Here is a 20,604-nt window from a genome sequence, read left to right as displayed (position 1 = left end):
TTGATTCCAGACTGAAGGGGGACCCCGTGTGGTTGTGGGGATAGAGGCATGCTCAGTGTGCCATCTGATGATGTCACCCATATGTGAGGACTAACATCCTGCTGTCCTGGGAGAACACCTATTACAGGTAAGCAACTCTGCTTATTGGAAATAGGATTTACTGGGTTTGATGGACTTTTGGTCTGACCCACTATAGTAAATCTTAAGTAGTTATTTGTTGATAGAATACCTTCTGATCATATACACAGTATATAGGCTGGCAGAATAGGGATATCTGCTCTTCACACCTCAATAGCTGCTTTTCTTCACTTTAGTTAGTCTCTTTTTTTAGCCCAGAATGTGCAAAAAAAAGTTTTAACTATAGAGAATACATAATGACAACAGCATATAATGAGAGAATTCTGAGACTAGGCACATTGCTGGTTGTAGCTGTGGTAGCCCCAAGCCAGGAATAGGTGTATTCAGATACTTGAAACTATTGTTATTAGAAAGATTAGAGCTTGCTAGCCATTTAGTGACTTGTAGGTGTTGATAATAAGTGAAAGTCAGCACTCATTGCCAAGGGCTTGAACATTGCCTGAATAGGGTCCCCATACCTAGCTAGTCTGAGGAGAATTAACCAGGTCTGGATTCAAACCTGGATTTCCTACACAACTATAGGGATTGACGAGTTTATTCCAACTTCTATTTTTTTTTTTTAACAAATTGCCCCTTACTTAGTACAGTAATATAATGTAAATCTATCTTGAAAGTATAGTGCTGGATCTTCCCTTTCTCCTCTGTATACACACAAAATCTGCCCCTTTAGCAAATCATAGTTCTCTTTCCTTTTTAAAGGGCTAGTATGCACTTACCTTTTATTTCAAATGTGAGTCGAATTGATAGAGAGGAATAGAAGACCTTTGTTGTATAAGCTTTCTAATATTTGGATGTAGTGAAACTGTTGGGAAATTACACTATATGTTTGCTTCCAATATTCCAGGTACCACACATTTAGTTTTTGCTGTATTTCAGCCTCTTCAAAGGATAGAGAATGAAGTAGAATTGTTGGGAGAACATCTGCCTGTTGGAGGCTTTACTTACCCTCCATCAGTCCACCCTACATCATTGCCTCCCTCAGCTCCTCTCCAGTTCTTAACGCATGATCATTTGCACCAGGAGGTGTCCTTTGGAATTGTGAGTATCACTTGCATCTTAGTGCTGTTATTAATGTCTTACATCTTCTGTATCTGTCGTTGATTGACTAAATCTATTTCACAGAGCTATCCACTCAAAAACCATATTACTACACAGCCAGATTTTATTATAGATGGAAATCATCAGGTTGATGTAGAAGGGAAGGGATATTGTCCCGCAACTTTAATCCTGCCTTCCAGAATGTATCTATTTCTCCATCAACAATTAGGATGAATCATCCACAGAAGACAGCATTTCTGAGCTTGCACTGGAGTTCCTACATAACTGCCACCTAATGAGACTTACAGACTTTTTTCTTCTGGGCTTCAGCCAAATGCTTTTTTCCCCTCTTGTTAATTCTGGCAATTTCATTTTTGTTCACCTTCAAGTTCCCCTTCTGTTTCCTGTCCCTCTTCCTCCTCTCCCATTCCCCCCTCCCCCACTGTTGCATGTTAAAGTAAAAAAAAAATATATATATATATAGAGAGAGAGAGAGAGCTATAGATATGTGTGTGTAATAATTTGTAAAAATGAAGTTTGACCTGGCCTCAGAACTCCTCTGCGAGCATAGAAAAAAAACAGTGCTTTCAAACAGTTCCCTTCATGTGACTGAAGGATGTCTATAAAAGATCTTTACAATAAATGCTATTACTGCTTGGAACCTAAGCACTGGGTGGAAAATTATACTAGAAAAAATCACAGAGAATCAGGAAAATGAGTCTGAAATTGAGAGCATTCTTACTGCCCTCTGCTTCCTCGCCACAAACATTGAAGGTGATGGGACATCTTCCAATTCAGATATGGATCGGGAATGCAATGAGCAATCTGCCTTGGAAGTTGTGGGGCACATGCACGCCATAAGGGTCCAGATATGCCTAAGCACCAAGACAAGGCAGGAGAATTGGCCCCCTAAAGGCTTGTTTCAGGAGGTAAATCTTCAAAATTGGGGGCTGTCTTGGAGCTCGAAATATGTAGGCAGATACTCCTATCTCGGGGCAAGTATAGCACCAAGAAGGTGAAATGTGAAATGGTACCATATCCATTAGTGCAGCAGAAATTGATGAAGGCTCAGTCTGAAGATTCAAAGTTGCTCTGGTTCAATGCTGTTAACACCAGAATATGCAGTATGAAATACACATGCAGCACAGAGTACTTAATCACTTAAGGAATGACTGGTCACTGCTTCAGCTCCACAAGTATCTTCGGCACTTACAGTAGCTACAATGATGCTAGCTTCATCCCCAGTACTTGTAGATGAAGAAGATGATTACTCTCCAGCAGTTTCATCTGGCCTCTAGGGAATGTTTTTCCAACAATTGGTGGTGGTTTTTTTGATTAGTGCCTCGGATGTCAACACTTTTCAAAGAGCCAGTGAGTCTTGTCATGGAGGTTTTTACAATAGGAGTAGCAACCTAAGGCCTGTGGGCCAGAACTGGCCCAATAATACCACATTTATTTTGGCCTGCAAAACTTTTTACAGTCACTATTATATTCAGCTAGCTGATGCTGAATGATGATACATCAGGGGCCTGTTGTCGCACGCATTGACTCGGTGGCATCAGAGGGCCTCTTTTAATGGTGTCAGCTGTTGAGGGCACATTAGGGCAGTGGCCCACCCAATCAGAGATGCTAAGCAATGGATAAAGAGGCCTGCAGCATGGCCGCCAAAAAAGAGCCATGGCAGACCCCATCCCACAGTGGCCGAAGAAGGGATCTAGCAGTGGCTGAAAAAGAGGCAGTATGTGTGGGAGTGGGAGCATGTGTGTCAGTGAGTAGGAGATTGGGTGTGAGAAGGGAGCCTGTGTGTGTAAGGGAAAGAGAGAGAAGGAAGAGAAAAGAGACCCTGAAAAAGGAATTAGGAAAAGACCAACAAGGGAGAAAATAAAATAGAGACTGGGACCAAATGATTAGAAAATCAGACATCAAAGGTAGATAAAAAATGATTTTGAGTTTTTAGAGATGGAATATGCCAACTTTGGGAATGTTCATTTTTTATATTTTTGTATTTTGATCTTTCTTTAGAGTTCACGCTGTTCAGTCTGACTTTCTATTTCGGTTTTGTCTGCATTCTTCTGTTTCTAATTTGTAATCCTTTATTTCTGTATTAGGTAGGGGTCAGTCTTAAGTGCAGAATTTCTTCTAGCATGTAGTTTCTCTGAAGGGATTTATAGCACTGGCTTGTTTTGTTACCCCAGAAGGTGGTGTATTAATGTTCCAGGCCTAGTGTAATATTTGCTTTGCTCCATTTTCATAGATAAGGTGGTTGTTTGAGTCTTGGGAGTAAGTGCTATTATGGTATGGCTAGTTTCCAAGTTTCTTTTTTTTTTTTTTTTTTGCAGAGGTTTGCATTACTTCACAAAAAGGTAGATTTTAAAACGAGCGCGTGCATGTCCATGTGCGAGTGGTTCCCGGCACGCACACATGGACTCCATCATTTTCTAAAATGCATGCGTCAATGCACGCATGTTATAAAATACGATGTCAGAGTGCACAGGCATGCCGGATTTTAATATCCATGCGAGTGGCCCACAACTCACGGGTTGGGGGGGAGTGTTTCGAAAGTACACGGCAACGCGATCGAGCCTTTGCCCAGTTCCCTCCCAGTCCGCTCCAATTTAAGGAGTGGACTGGGTGGGAACTTTAGCTCTACTAACCCTACCTATCCCCCTTTTTTTTTTTATTTTCATACTTACTGCTCCTTGGGAGCAGAAGTAAATTCCATGTGCTTGGCCGACTGTCTGCACACGCTTCCCCGGGACAGCAGCTAATGATGCTGTCCCGGCCCGCTTCCCAATCCTTTTGCAGGGCCCGGCACTTCTGCACGTAACGAGAGTTACGTGCGTGACTTGGGCCTGTTCTAAAATGCGCGCAGCGCATGTAAGGCCTGGCCACGCATGTAACCCAGGGTTTTTACACATGCGCCCCTTTTAAAATTGGGCCTAAAGTGTTTAACAGTGGAAGAATTTTGTTTTAGTGAGGTGACACCAGAATTTAAATACAGTTTTTTTGCTTGTTGGGTTGTAATGTAAACTTTGTTCTGTGTTGCAACCTTCTTATGATTATTTCTATTTTATTGTAGTTATGTATTTTTAATGATGTACTTCAAGCATGGACCCCCTCCATGCTGCTTGACCTCCAAGGGAATCCTCAGCCACTGTTGAGTAACATTTAATGTGTCCCGAGCACAAAATAATTTACCCAACCCAGACTCAGTCCCCATCTCAGCTTATTCATGATATCTTCATCATTCCAGTGCTGACGGTGTTGCCAGTTTCCCTTCAGGCCAGAAGAGTAGAGGTGTCTGTCCCCCCTCAAAGCACTTATATGAATCATCTCCAGGTAAAGAGCATTTCCTCTGGTCTGTTGTAGAAATTTCCTGGGATGAATCCCACCTTCCTCAGACCTAGGGGAATCCATGGGTCTTCTATTTGATCTTTTTCCACAGAGGATCAGAAGTTCTTGGAAGGAGGATCTACACCTTAGTGTGGCAGAAAGTGTTTATGTAACTAAGACCTGTCCTCCAGGTGTCTCCAGGGGCATGTGCCCAGAAGGGGGAAGGGTTAGGAATGTTGTATTCTATCATTAGGATTGTAGCTAGCTGGGTGGCTGCTGGGCATGAGGATAGCTTGACAACTTGTCTGCCTGATGCGAAGGTAGCAGACCTTGCATGTCACCTAGATATGGTTTTAGAGAGTGCTAGGGAGGAGCCAGCTATCACGGTACATGTGGATACTAAATACATAGGAAGATGCAGGAGCACAGTTTTGTAGGCTAAATTTAAGATTTTATGTAAGAAATTAAAATTCATAACTTTCAGGGCTGCATTTTCAGAAATGCTCTGTTCCACACAAAGGGCCCCAAATGACCTGGGGAATATTCTAGGATAGGGGCAGCTTATTGTGAAGGGATTGGCTCCACATTTGCCAGGGAGGAACACAGCTGCTAGTGCTAATGTTTAAAAACAAGATAGAGCAGCTTTTAAAGCAGACCATGAAAAGCCAACAGCTTTTAATAAGTGCATGATGCATAGGGAGATATAGTCCAAGGATACATGTAAATATGGAAGTTAGAATATCCTAGTAGTGAAGTTGTGGTTAAGACTGAAGTAGCACAAGAGAGCTCACAGATGTGAATAACTTCAGACTATCTGAAGTGTCTTCTAATAAACAAGTTATGAATACAAATAAAAATGCTCTAAAATGTTTGCGCAAATGACAGAACTCTAAATAGTCTTATACAAAATACACTTGGTATATAATTCAATGTTTTCAAGGCACAAAGGCTTATTAATCTTAGGCAGTTCTGCCTAAATTTCTATACTGCCTCCAAATGTTACCTCTCTGGGTAAAAGATAAAGACTTAAGATGTTTCAAATCAATGATTGGGAACTTTATCTGGGGTGGGAAACGAGCTCGTATTAAATATGACACCCTCCGCTTAGAAAAGGGATTGGGAGGCAAGGCATTACCAGATTTGAGACTATATAATGTTGCCTGCTTGCTGTGCCATATTCAAGATTGGACATCCAGATATCATAAATTTGATACGGATGACTTTTGTTGGATTGGGCTGCTCCATTTTCCCCGCTTAACCTTCTTCATATGCCTGGCTTCAAAGTCGCTTTTCGGGTCTCATTTTGGATGCGGCCCATAGCAAGGCGTGGAGGTGGTGGTGCACATCCATCCACTGTAGTTGTCACGTCTCCCCCTTTTTGACTCTTGTGGGAAATGGTAATTTTATCACTGGTTAGGGAGGGGGCATTTTTTAAATAATGGGCCTTAAAAGGGCTTTGCCTGCTATATCAGTGGGTGGACGAAGACAGTTTATTTAATTGTTTTTTATATACCGTCGTTTAGACTAGCCGTCACAACGGTTTACAACATTTCAAAAACAGACAAAATCCAATAAAAATATATCTAAACATAAGAAATGTAATCATAAAACAAGATTAAGAAAAAATACAAAATTCATGATCATAAATACAGTTAATAAATCAGTAAAAATATAAAATTATGAAACTATATAAAAGTAATCTGTAACTGTGGTAAATAAAATATAACTGGAAGCTAAGAAATTAACCAATGCTTGTCATGTAAGCCTGCTCGAATAGCCAGGTTTTAAGTGCTTTTTTAAATGACTTGAATTCTGCTTGTAATCTTAAATCCATTGGTAAAGCATTCCATAATTTAGGTCCCGCAAGTGAAATCACACTCTAACCATGGTGAGTCATGCTGTAGTGACAGAAGGGATTGAAAGTAAACTTTTATTAGCAGATCTTAAGTTTTGCTGTGGAGTGTGTAATCAAATGACAGCATTCATCCAGTCTACTCGCTCACCGTAAATTGCTTTATGCAGGATACAAAGTGCTTTATATTGAATTTCAATACCTCCAAGCTTGGCATTGCTGCCTCACATAAACAAGGGAGATATGAGCCTATAAACACTTTGTGAGGAAGACTCCTTCCTTGATACTCCCCATATTTCAATAAAGTCAAGGTATGGATGTTCCAGCTGAAAGCCACCTTGTCTAACTCCCATTTGCTCCATCTGGCAAATAAATGGCAAGGGGATCTGGGGGAGTCGATTACTATTGAAATTCTGAAAAGATCCTTCTCTGGGGTGGTGAAACAATTGCCGTCTGTGGCTCTCCATGAGACCCAGTTTAAGCTCTTGCATAGAGTGTACCTTTCTAGAGCAATGGGTGCTTCCATGTATTTATGGAACTCCAACTTATGTCTCAAATGTGGCACACAAGGAGGAAATCTTTGTCATATGTTCACAAGTTGTGCAAAATTGGGACATTTTTTGTCACAAGGAATTTGTGGAAAAGGTCCTGGGTTGCACAATTTCTTGGTCAAGGGCTCTGTTTTACCTGTATTTTCTGAGGGGAAATGACGTTCTCCCAAGAGGGGGCTTGAAATATTTATGTATTGCTTTGGTTCTGTTTAAAAAAACAAGTTCTCACAGGACAAGCAGGATGGTAGTCCTCACATATATGGGTGACATCAGGATGGAGCCCAATCACGGAACACTTTTGTTAAAGTTTCTGAACTTTGACTGGCACCTACCGGGCATGCCCAGCATGGCAATAATCCTGCATCCAGCAGGGGTCCCCCTTCAGTCTCTCTTTTTTTTTTTTTTTTCCGTGCAGTAGTAGCCATGCAGGTTAAGGAGCTCTCTAGAGATTCCTGACAGGAATTTTCCTCACAGAACTTTTCAAAATTTTCAAAAAATTCTACCCCATAGGGCTCCCCCTATCTATTCCATACTCCGCGGTCGAAAGGTAAGGCTTTACCCTCGTTTGCAGTCTATTCCCGTTGAGTTTTCCCTTCGGGGCCTACTGGCCATCGACCACACCATGGCTAAAGTTTTGTCAAAGCCATGGCATCTGGTTTTCGTCTGTGCCCCGACTGTCCTCTGACAGGGTCCATCACAGACCCGCATAGGGTTTGTGTATTATGTTTGGGATCCGACCATGACAACCTAACTTGCACTTAATGTGCCCAAATGACACCAAAGGGCCATGAGCCCCGCTCCGAGAAGATGGAGTTTCTTTTTCAGTCGACCACTTTGACATCGTCTGAGCTGGTGCCATCGACCTCTCACCAGCAGCGGGACACCGGTGCTGCCCGACCGGCATAGACTACTCCAAAGGTGTCGACTTCTTCCTCGTCGCCTCAGGAGAAAGACTGAGGAGAACATAGTGAAAAGCGTCTCCACCGTCATCGGAAGGCTCAGTCCACTGATCCAGGCAAGCCCTCGGCATTGGTGTCGACAGAGCCACCGGCAAAGAAATCCTGTCCAGAGAAGGCCCCATCCTTCTCTGCGACCGGGTCACCGAGGCGTTCCCACCTTCATCGGTGCAGGGAGCCGTGACTCCACTTTCACCGGTGGACCCTCCGGCTATGCCAGTATTGCCTCCCACTCCGGAGCTGGGATTACATGCCCCAGGCTTCCGTGAGGAATTGGATCGGATGATTCAAGAGGCCATCGGTAAGGCACTGCAAGACTTCCAGCCTCCATCAGCGCAGACACCTATGCCAGCCCCAGTCACCGACCTGATACCCACGGTACTCGCACCGCTACTGGGCAGACTGGATGTGCTGATCGGTGCCCTTCCATCGGTGGAACCGAGGATACCGGTATGTCCACCGCCTTCCATGCCAATACCTTTGTCATCTAAAGACGAAGAAACACCGATACAGATACAGCTGTCTGGTTTCTTGCCACCGACTCACCCGTCGATGTCACCGGTTCCATTGGTGCCTATTCTGCCATCGGTACCGCATCATTCTTAGGCGGTGCCACCATCAATGCTGCCATCGATGCCATCTGTGCCTAGGCCTGATCCATTACTCCCCTCTGGAGATCCTATGGGAGCCAGTGATCAACCTTACGATCCTTGGACTGATGATTCTTCCCAGGATTCTGAAGATCTACCTTCAGAGCAGTCTCCCACTGAGGAGAGAAGATGTTCTCCTCCAGAGGACCTGTCCTTTTATTAATTTTATAAAGGAAATCTCTGAAGCCATACCATTCCAACTTCATACAGAAGAGGATTCCAGACATAAAATGCTGGAAGTATTCCAGTTCGTAGATGCACCCAAGGAGATCATGTCCATACCTGTTCATGAAGTTCTCCAGGACTTGCTGAAGAGGAATTGGGCAACATATGAAATGCCGCTTAACACTGTGTTGAAAGGATTCCTTGCAGGTCAGTAGTTGTATCTCCCGAATCGGGTTGTCAAAAGTTTCCTTTCAGGTAATCTTTTGGTAGCTCGCTGTCAACTGCGCCCGACGCTGCAGAGTTTCGGAATGTCTTCCTTCCTCGGGTACAGCTAGCTTGTAGATATGACAGATTTTTGTAACCATACAAATGTATGTGAAAGGTGTGCGGCTTCTTCCGATGAGTTGTAAACGATCAGCGCCTGCCTTGACAGGAAGGATCTTTAAAACAAGCGCTGAAAGAACCAGGTAACTCTGGGTTTATAATAAAAACAGATTTAACATAAAACAAGCGCTGATTGTTTACAACTCATCGGAAGAAGCCGCACACCTTTCACATACATTTGTATGGTTACAAAAATCTGTCATACCTACAAGTTAGCTGTACCTGAGGAAGGAAGACATTCCGAAACTCTGCAGCGTCGGGCGTATTTGACAGCGAGCTACCAAAAGATTACCTGAAAGGAAACTTTTGACAACCCGATTCGGGAGATACAACTACGGACCTGCAAGGAATCCTTTCAACACAGTGTTACGTGCCTTCCAGCGGTATTTCATATTGCGAACGCGGCATCCAGCGGCACTCAATATTGAAAATGAAGCTAAGTACTTTTCTAACTTATAAGCCTATAAGAGACAAAATATTCCAAAGCAACCAATGATTATGCCTTTATGCACGTAGAAACTTTCAGCTCTTAAGGATTACCTGGTACATTTCCTGGAACCTAGTGCATTATGATGGTTGCTGGATTTACAAAGTAAACTTGTCCCATGTGTCCCACACTCAGTGAGAAATAATTGTGTATGTTGTATAATTGATTTCCTGGCGTGTAGCCAGATGGACTCAGAACAAATGGGATAGTATCCGCGTGCTAGCAGTTGGAGACGGATCTGACGTCAGCACGGGGGCGTATATATCCCCACAGGAAGCGTAGCTATTCAGTAATTTCCGTCTCCAAAGCAGTTTGGAGTGCCTGCACGCTAGTTGAGCATGCTTTCCAAGACTACTTTAATTTTTCTCTTTTCTTATCATTCTAGATTCGTTTTTCCTGTCTATTCGACTTAGAGCCCCGCGCTCCTGCGGTAGATACCCACGGGTTCCTCCCCCAGCGAGCTCCCCCGGTGGGAAAGTCCTCGGTCCTGCCGAAGCGCGGCAGTGACGCAGTCCGCGTGAGGTATACGAGGCCCTCGGTCCCAGCGTGGACGAGGTAGCGGGTGCATTTCCTCAAATTGCGGTGGTGAGGTGATCCCTTCCCCCGCAGCCGGAGACCGCCTGTGTTCCAGCCGGGAAGCGCCGAAGCTGGTAAGGAGTACGTCTCTTCCTACGGGTCTCCGAAGCGCAGAGGATCGGCGGCATGGCACGCCGTGGAGGACGCCCTGGTTGGGCCTTGCTCAGGTACTCCGTGCCCGTAATAGGGCGCGGCTTTCTTCCTCCTTGGCTTTGTTTCGGCGTATTGCTGACCGCTTCTTACTGAAAGCTTATTGAATGCCTATTGTGAGCATATTGCTGGCCGCTTCTTACTGAAAGCTTATTGAATGCCTATTGAGAGCATATTGCTGACCGCTTATTACTGAAAGCTTATTGAATGCCTATTGTGAGCATATTGCTGGCCGCTTCTTACTGAAAGCTTATTGAATGCCTATTGTGAGCATATTGCTGGCCGCTTCTTACTGAAAGCTTATTGAATGCCTATTGAGAGCATATTGCTGACCGCTTATTACTGAAAGCTTATTGAATACCTATTGAGGGCATATTGCTGGCCGCTTATTACTGAATGCTTATTGAATGCCTATTGAGAGCTTATTGCTGACCGCTTATTACTGAAAGCTTATTGAATGCCTATTGAGAGCATATTGCTGACCGCTTATTACTGAAAGCTTATTGAATGCCTATTGCGAGCATATTGCTGGTCGCTTATTGCTGAAAGCCTATTGAGGGCACATTAAGCGCTTATTGCTGCCGCATATTCCTGTTGAGCGCCTGTTGTATTAAGCGCCTATTGCTGCCACTTATTATTATTGAGCGCCTGTTGTATTCAGCGCCTATTGCTGCCGCCTTATTATTGAGCGCCTGTTGTATTAAGCGCCTATTGCTGCCGCATATTATTATTGAGCGCCTGTTGTATTAAGCGCCTATTGCTGCCGCATATTATTATTGAGCGCCTGTTGTATTAAGCGCCTATTGCTGCCGCCTCTTATTATTGAGCGCCTGTTGTATTAAGCGCCTATTGCTGCCGCCTCTTATTATTGAGCGCCTGTTGTATTAAGCACCTATTGCTACCGCATATTATTCTTGAGCGCCTATTGTTCAATGGATCAGAAAGCTGCAGAGTCTTCAGCGACGGCGCCGCCTGCTTCAGGCATTGCAGCCCTTGGCCTCTGCTCAGCATGCCACCTTAGGGCCACTCACAGGGATGAGCCAGATTCTCTGTGTGCCCAATGTGAGGGGGCCGTGCGACCCTCGGGCCAGGACCTGTCTCAACCACGATTTGTGGACAGTTCCCCAGGGGCTACCCCGGAGTTAGGGGGCAGTCTCGACCAATCAGGCATCCCGGGGGAGCTTGTACCCCGGCGATTAGAGGCTGCTTCCATTTCCTGGGTGGATCTCTTTAAGGGAATTCATGCTTTTGTACAGATGCAAACGGCTGCCCATCCAGGCCCTGCGGTTCCTGTAGTTCCTGCGGTGGCTGCGCCTGCGGCGGCTGCTGCGGTAGCAGCTCCTGCGGATCCGGTTCCTGGACCATCACAACCTTATCGCGAGCGGGACTTCCCACCGATGGATAGCCCAGATCAGTCAGACCAGGAGGTCTCACAGGACGAGTCCGAATTCCCGGACGAGGGGGACCTCCCTCCAGGGACTGAGCCATATCGAACCATGAGGCGGTTCTTCCCTAAGGAGGATCTCTCCGACCTGGTGTCTCAGTGTCTGGCAGAATTGGATATTACAGGTCCCAGCGCTTCGGTACCTTCTGCGCAGAACCCCCTGCTGGAAGGTCTTCGTCCTACGGCCCGCATTTTCCATTCTTACAGGCGGCGCAACAACTGATCGACTTAGAATGGGCGGCTCCAGCGGCTGCCTTCAAAGGGGGTCGGGCTCTGAAGAGCATGTACCCATTGGCACCAGCTATCCAGGATCTGCTGGCGTGCCCTCAGGTGGACGCCTTGATTAGCGCTGTGGTCAAGCGCACTACCATTCCAGTTGAAGGGGGGACGGCCCTCAGGGAGCCGCATGATCGGCGACTGGACACCATTCTGCGTCAGGCCTTTGAGGTGGCAGCTTTATCTTTACGGATCGCCACCTGCTGCACGGTGGTGACGCGTGCCTGTTTGTCACAGGTTAGAAACAACGCTCCAGCAGTGGACATGGAATCCGCTCTTTCGTTCCTTACGGATGCGGCATCTGACCTGGTCCGGACAACAGCTAAAGGGATTTCATCCTCCGTAGCCGCCAGGAGGGCAGCTCTGGATCCAAAGATGGTCGGCTGATGCGCCTTCTAAAACCCGCCTCACCAGATTGCCCTTCAAGGGCTCTTTTCTATTTGGCAGCAACCTTGATAAACTGGCCAGTGCATGGAGCGCCTCTCCAGTGCCCAGATTGCTGGAAGATCGGTTCCGAAGGGGCCAGCGCACCTTTCCAAGGCCCTCCAGGGGCAGGAGTTCCCAGCGTTTCGTTCCTTACAGGGGTCGTTACCAGGCACCACGTCCTCCGGCCAGGAATCAGTCCTTTCGGACCAAGCAGCGCAAGAGGGGAGCGGGCCCGGGCTCGGGTCCCGGCCGCGCCTCCCAATGAGAATCCGCCGATTCATCTGGGGGACGGAGCCATAGGGGGCAGGTTGACCCTCTTCTACCCCAGATGGGTCGAGATTACATCGGACCAGTGGGTTCTCGCCGTTATCCGGGAGGGATATCATCTGGACTTTCATCATCTCCCTCCGGACAAGTTTGTGGAATCTTCGTGTCCCATACACAAGAAGGCAGCATTGGAAGCTACCCTGGCAAGGCTCCTGTCCTTGAAAGCCATCATCCCAGTACCTGCCTGGGAAGTGAATTCTGGCCATTATTCCATCTATTTCATGGTACCCAAGAAAGGGGGTACCTTTCGGCCTGTCCTGGACCTCAAGTCGGTCAATCGATACTTACGGGTCCCGAGGTTTCGCATGGAAACTCTACGCTCCGTCAAGGTCGCAGTACAGCCAGGGGAATTCCTCACGGCATTAGACCTGTCAGAGGCATACCTGCATATCCCGATCCATCCGGATCATCAGCGCTACCTACGCTTCAAGGTTCTAGGCCGCCACTTCCAGTTTCGGGCTCTGCCCTTTGGGTTGGCGACATCGCCACGGACATTCACCAAGGTGGTAGTAGTAGTAGCGGCGGCGCTCAGGCGGGAAGGAATTCTGGTCCATCCCTACCTAGACTGGCTGATCAGGGCAAAGTCTCGAGAGGAGAGCCTTCGGACCACCGACAGAGTGATAGCCCTTCTGGAAAGCCTGGGCTGGGTTCTCAACCTCGGCAAGAGCTGCCTACAGCCTTCCCAGTCACTGGAATACCTGGGAGTACAGTTCGACACCCGGGCAGACATGGTCAGTCTCACCACCAAGAGGACGTTGAAACTTCAGCAGCGTATCCAGTATTTGATGGGAGCCAGTCGACCCACCGCCTGGGATTATCTGCAGGTTCTTGGTCTCATGGCATCCACCCTGGAAGTGGTGCCCTGGGCGAGGGCCCATATGAGACCTCTACAACACGCCCTGCTCTCTCGCTGGAGCCCCCGTCTACGGACCTACTCCACGCACCTACCTCTACCAGCCCGAGTGCGGACCCAGTTACGGTGGTGGTTGCAGTCCAACCACATGAGCAGGGGATCGAAGATGTCCTCACCCATGTGGATTTTGCTCACCACAGATGCCAGCCTAAGCGGCTGGGGCGCACACTGCGAAGAACTCACCGCACAAGGGCGGTGGAACAGAGAAGAGTCGGCGTGGAACATCAACAGTCTAGAGGCCCGGGCTGTCCGATTGGCATGCCTTCAATTTGCCCACAGACTGCAGAACAGAGCAGTCAGAGTGATGTCCGACAACGCCACCACGGTGGCATACATCAATCATCAGGGCGGAACCAGAAGCAGACAGGTATCTCTGGAGATCGCCCCTCTGATGACTTGGGCAGAGGTGAATCTTCAGGACATCTCCGCCGTCCACATCGCCGGGAAGGACAATACCACAGCAGACTTCCTCAGCAGGGAAAGCCTAAATCCGGGAGAGTGGCAGCTCTCACCCACGGCTTTCCAGATGATTGTGGATCATTGGGGGTTTCCGGACATGGATTTACTGGCAAACAAGTCCAATGCTCAAGTACCCAGATACTTCAGCCGCAAGCGCGACCAGTGCTCACACGGAATCAATGCCCTGGTTCAGCCGTGGCCTCCAGGGACTCTACTGTACGCCTTTCCTCCGTGGCCTCTGCTAGGCGCTGTCATCCGCAAGATTCAGAGACACCGGTGCCTTGTCCTAGTGGCGCCAGACTGGCCAAGACGACCCTGGTACGCGGACATGAGAAGACTACTGGCAGGGAGCCCCTTCCCCTGCCTCCTCTCCGGGACCTTCTACATCAAGGTCCCATTCTTCACGAGGATCCGGCTCAATTCTCTCTTACGGTATGGCCCTTGAGAGGGCTAGATTGAAAAAGAGGGGTTACTCGGAGCCCGTGATTGATACCCTCCTCCGAGCTCGCAAGTTTTCCACATCCCTCACATACATCCGGATCTGGAGAGTATTTGAAGCATGGTGCGACACTCACGGCACCAATCCACATGCAACCACAATCCCTATTGTGTTGGATTTCCTGCAGGATGGCCTTCAGAAGGGTCTCTCCCTCAGCTCCATCAAGGTTCAGGTGGCTGCGCTGTCTTGCTATGGTCCCAGGAGGGATGGCAAGACCATCGCCAAGCACCAGGATGTTTCTCGCTTCCTGCAGGGAGTCAAGCATATTCGTCCGCCACTGAAGTGGTCTGTACCTTTGTGGAACCTCAACCTTGTTTTGGATTTCCTTGCGGGATCCACCTTCAGACCCCTTCGGGGCCTGTCTCTTCGTTCCCTCACTTTGAAGATGGTATTCTTGCTGGCTGTATGTTCAGCCCGCCGCATCTCAGAACTACAAGCATTGTCCTGCTGTGATCCCTTTCTCAGAATCACTCCAGAGGCTATCCATCTTCGTACGGTTCCCTCCTTTCTACCTAAGGTGGTTTCACAGTTTTATCTTAATCAAACCATATCCTTGCCTACCACGGCGGGTGTGAAGAAATCTGAAGAAGGGCGTTTGTTACGCCATCTCGACATTGGCAGATTGCTGCCCAGGTATTTGGAACTTACACAAGACCTACGAAAGACGGACCATCTGTTCGTCCTGTACAGCGGGAAGAAGCTAGGTGAAGCGGCCTCGCGGCCCACCATCGCCCGCTGGATTAAAGAAGTTGTCAGAGCAGCGTACGTAGAGGCCGGGAAGTCTCCGCCTCTACAGGTCAAGGCTCATTCTACCAGAGCACAAGCAGCATCTTGGGCAGAATCCAGGATGCTGTCGCCTGCGGAAATCTGTAAAGCGGCGACTTGGTCTTCCCTCCATACCTTCTCCAGGTTCTATCGTCTGGATGTTCAGGCCGGGGAGGACTCAGCATTTGCGAGGGCGGTACTACATGGGCTTCAGGCAGCCTCCAGCCCAGGCTGGGAGTAAAGCTTTTGTACATCCCATTTGTTCTGAGTCCATCTGGCTACACGCCAGGAAATGTTGGGATTACTACCTGATAATCTCCTTTTCCTTAGTGTAGACAGATGGACTCAGCATCCCGCCCAGCTGCCTGCGTACATGGGTATCACCGATTCACGGTAAGCCATGTCATCTGTTTCCATAAGAGCGTACACTCTACCAGGTGTCCACGCCTTCCGGTTGGGAATGCTGGCGGTCTCCAGCTACTATCAATCGGTCAGGGGAATCCTGTTTCACTTTTTAACTGAGCGTCAGTACACACATCTATAACAGCTTTTGCAAGGAAGATTACTGAATAGCTACGCTTCCTGTGGGGATATATACGCCCCCATGCTGACGTCAGATCAGTCTCCAACTGCTAGCACGCGGATACTATCCCATTTGTTCTGAGTCCATCTGTCTACAGTAAGGAAAAGGGGATTATCAGGTAGTAATCCCAACATTTTTCTCACTTCAAGCGGTTTTGTTTCTAATACAGAAGAGGAATTGGGAGCATCCAGGCTCTGTACCACCGGTAAATCGAAAAACAGATGCCACCTACCCGGTACAGGCAGCACCTGGTTTCCAAAAACCACAGCTGGATCATCATTCTGTGGTTGTGGAGTCAGCCCAGAAAAAAGCACGACATTCTAAACCTCGTTCTTCCATACCTCCAGGGAAAGAACAGAGGTCCCTCGATGTGTTTGGCCGTCATGTTTTCCATGGATCAATGCTTATTTCTCGCATCACTTCCTACCAGTTATACATGACCCAGTATAACAGAGACCTGTTCAAGAAGATCCAGGATTTCTCTGAATCTTTATCCAACCAGCTTCAAGATCAGCTGAATTCCCTGACTCAGAAGGGTCTAGATGCTGGCAAGCACGAGGTCCGCGCTGCCTATGATATTTTTGACAGTGCCTCTAGGGTATCTGCAGCGGGAATTAGTGCACAAAGGTGGGCCTGCCTATAGTCCTCTAATTTGAGACCAGAGGTCTCTTACAATCGCCCTGACATCCACAACCAAGTATTTGGAAAATAAAATTCCCACCCTGCTATATTTGTGTCGCACTGTGGCCGAAGCCAAATATTGCTGGGTATATTTAGAGTGAAGCACCCCCTCATTACGGCGCCTAAAATGGGTCTCATGAGAAAAAAGAATAGAGGACCTTAAGGTGTCCACTTCCTGAAAGAACAAGTGCTGTTTTCTGGGATATTTAACCCTTTAGTATTCAGCAAGATTCTTTAATGTGACATATTAAGGCGTCAGTTTGAGTTCCTTGTAAACCGGTGTGATATGTATATTATACAGGAACATCGGTATATAAAAACTATAAATAAATAAATAAATAAATATTAAGTGAACTTCCCCCACCTCTCCATATGTTCCAGGCTGCAAATACCCACCACCTTTTGTACCAGATAGAGCCAGGCATTATGAATATTGCTTAACCAAATCCTCTGTGACACAGAAATCACCCCCACTATATTTTGCTCTGGGAACCCCAGCCCCACATATTTCCACTGCCCATCACAGTGGAAGCACTCCTCATTGAGGAATGACATCCCCATCTCAGCAAAACCTCCCTCCAGCATGCCCCAACCAAACCCCTATGTAGCAAGAGCATTAACCATACATTCAGATTCCTTATATCTAATATGCAAGATATTCATAGGTATCCTCTTAGATAAGTGCCCAACCTCTTACTTATAGCTATTTAACACAGTCCATTATATAATGCAGGCTTTCTTATATGCTCCACAAAGCCAAACCCCAATTTTTAAGACGAAATATGACAAATGGACACTCAGGCAGGAGTTTCTTTGGAGAGTGAGATTGGGGAAAAGGAATGCCTGGATTGGTGCTTCAGCCTTCTTACTCTGTTCCCCACTTGCTGCCATTGGGAAGGTGTTGCCACAGCACACTTAGGACACAACTCCCAGACATTCGCAGAAACCTTTGATATCTCCATCCCAGCTGTTTGTATAATCTCCACCACTTTGGGCACCATACGCAATCTCAAGGCAATACCCTTTATCCCAGGACAAGCAGGATGCTAGTCCTCACATATGGGTGACGTCACCGGAGTCCAGCGCGGGAAATCTTTCTGTCAAAGTTTCTAGAAACTTTTGACTGGCCCTGTGAGGCCACTGAGCATGCCAGGCATGCCATGATATTCTCTGCCACAGGTGTCTCTCTTCAGTCTTTGCTTTTCTGCGCTGCTTCACACATCACAGGACAGGAGCCATTGCGTTTTCTTCACTTTTTGCTGACTGAAAAGTCATTCTTTTACCGATATTCTCTCTCATAGAAGTCTCTCTCGGGGTTCCCTTCACTGGCTGGTGAGTACCTCGGTCTTGATTTCTCAATTTTTGGAAAAATTCTCTTCTCACGATTTCACATCCTTCAACGGCCGTCGATAACAAAATGGCTACAGGCTTCAAAAAATGCCCTATTTGCAACAGAACCATGTCGATCACTGACCCACATTTAGAATGTGTCCTCTGCCTCGGTGAAAAACATTATGTAAGTACATGCCCTAAATGCGCCGAGATGATGGCAAAGGGGCGAAAGGCGGGGGAGCCTGGGAAGGAGTCAGAGAGGGTCGGAGCTTCAGGCCAGATACGTACCAGCTGAGAGAGCCCTGTAATTTTACATTCTTGCAGGTGAGAACATCGCGCCGGTTTCAGCCCTTAACTGAGACGCTGCGGCGCGCCACTGCCACCGGCGCGTCGCCTAAGCCGCACGCGCCAAAGGGGCGCGCGGCTTTGTCCGGCGCAGTCTGGTGTCTGGCCGAAACTCTTTCTCTACTCTCTTCACGTTCTGCTGATTGATGGGAAGGAAAAGAAAAGTGAAGATGTACACCTCCTCCCCACAACAACAACATCGAATAGGCCCAATGGACCATCATGTCATACAACCGATGGGAACGCCCAGAGAGAATAGTTTGGGAGGAAGTACCTTAGCCTCCCTGAGTCCCGGCGAAGGACCTTCGTCTCCACCACAGCCTAGCAGTTTCCCATCAACTGATCAGGCTTCAGAACCGGTAGGAATAATCCAAAAAGACTTGGGTTTGGTTACACCAACAGAAGTCTCTAGGATTGATAATGTTTTGGTTCAGTTAAATGATATATCTAGTACTCCGCCAGTTCTTTTGGAGTGTAATACCAAGTCAGGGAGTAACCCTGACAATATTACACTATTAGATTTATGGCAAATGATTTCAAAACTTGATAAAAATATATCAATGATGAATAACTCCTTATCTGTAATAAAAAGTAATAGTGGTACTTTAGTGGAACATGCAAAAAAGATTGATAACTGTGAAAAAGCAATATATGGATTAAATAATAAGATTCATTTGGTTGAAGAGTCTGAGAAATTGTTTATGCGAGATAGCATAATTATCCACAAGGAAATTGAAAATTCTGAAAATTTGTTGAGATCAAGAAACTTGAGGATAATTAATTTTCCCTTAACAAGATTGTTGTCTCCCCTGGAAATGTTAAAAAAATTCTTGAGAGAGATTTTAGGTTATGAAGAGGAAGATATTTCCAAATTATCAAAGATATATTATTTCTCAAAGAAGGTGGAGAGGAAAGGGGATTTGAAAAATGATGACAGTGCTAAAGTACAAGATGAACGTACGTTGGGTATATCAACTTTCTTAGAAGAATCGATAGATTTAATTGAAAATAGAGCAACATTATTTGTTTCATTTATTGCAGAACAAGATAAGGAGATATTGTTCAGGAAATTTTTTAGAAATAGAGATGTTCCTTTCTGTGGGCATAAAATCCAAATTTTCCCTGATGTTGCTCGAGCCACACAGGCAAGAAGGAAACATTTTTTATCCTTAAAATCTTGGGTGTTGGCACTGGGAGCAACTTTCTTCCTTAAATTTCCCTGTTTTTGTTTTATTTCATACCAAGGGAAAAAGTTTGGATTTTGATCCATTGCATTTAGAAACATTTCTTCATGATAAAAATCAAGTAGATAATTTAGAGACTAATGTCCCAAAAAATTAAAGCTCTGACTTCTTCAATTGTTAAATTGCTTTAATATATGTATAAATGTACATTTATATTATATTTACTTTACCAAATCCCCCAAATTATGGATATGTTAAGCAAAGTAGATTATTCTGTTGAATGATTTTTTATGTTTTTTCTTTATTACATTGCAACATATTTCTTATTTTCATGACTGTAATTAAGAATGAAAATTAATAAAGTATAAATTTAAAAAAAAAAAAAGGGGTAAAAGGCTAGGCAGGGAAAAATGGAACATTTGTTCCAGCTGCAGTTAATTCCTTCCCCTTCCAAATCGTCAAAGTCGTCTCCAGCTGGAGTGACTTAAAAGAGCCCTGCTTAAAAAACCGCGTCCGGACGGATCCGGTGATGGTCCTTCTTCACCATCGTCTATAGTATCGATGAAGTCGGCGGACCATCTCAAACTAAAACATTGTCATAGACGTCGACCGTCATCATCTGCATAGACATTCCAGGAGGAATCGATGGCAAAGCGGCCACGGGACCAGGAAATACCGGTCCCTTCGACGCCTGGGCCTTTACCTCCATCGATTCCAGATCCTCCACAGACTTCTGCACAGGATCCTCCGTCACAGCCTCCGCCACCGCTTACAACTGCTCTGATTCCACCAGTTGTACAGCCGGAATTGTCTGATCTCATCAGACAAGCGGTCATCCAGGCTCTAAAAGAACAAACACTTCCAGCGATCCCGCCGATGCCACCAGCATCGATGCCGGTGGGCCCACCGATGCTGGTGCCCTTGTTGGCGCCGAGGACACCAATGGACTCAATCACTACAACGCTGAGACTCGTTACGTCATCGACGTCCATCTTCGCCCAGATTACATCGGGCTCTTCGATGCTGTTCTCGATTCCATTGACGTCGAAGTCTTCCACAACACTTCCACCGACAACATCGATGACAACCC

At 46.5% G+C, this 20,604-nt stretch overlaps 1 protein-coding gene across 3 annotated transcripts in view; it reads left to right on the top strand.

The window, feature by feature from the left end:
* RNF38 (ring finger protein 38) overlaps positions 1 to 20,604 on the top strand; it is a 589,332-nt gene that overhangs the window by 370,225 nt on the left and 198,503 nt on the right. For 2 of the 3 annotated variants that reach the window (XM_029602782.1, XM_029602791.1), the window contains exon 7: positions 1,015 to 1,176. In XM_029602782.1, the coding sequence (XP_029458642.1) occupies positions 1,015 to 1,176 (162 nt within the window). Of the gene's footprint in view, positions 1 to 1,014; positions 1,177 to 1,260; positions 1,625 to 20,604 lie in introns of those variants that run through there. The other variant, XM_029602800.1, reaches the window with a different exon arrangement.

The sequence above is a fragment of the Rhinatrema bivittatum genome, chromosome 1, assembly GCF_901001135.1.
Source record: "Rhinatrema bivittatum chromosome 1, aRhiBiv1.1, whole genome shotgun sequence".
NCBI lineage: Eukaryota > Metazoa > Chordata > Amphibia > Gymnophiona > Rhinatrematidae > Rhinatrema > Rhinatrema bivittatum.
The sequence above is the reverse complement of the archived record's forward strand: the minus strand, read 5'-3'. Positions and strand labels throughout refer to the sequence as shown.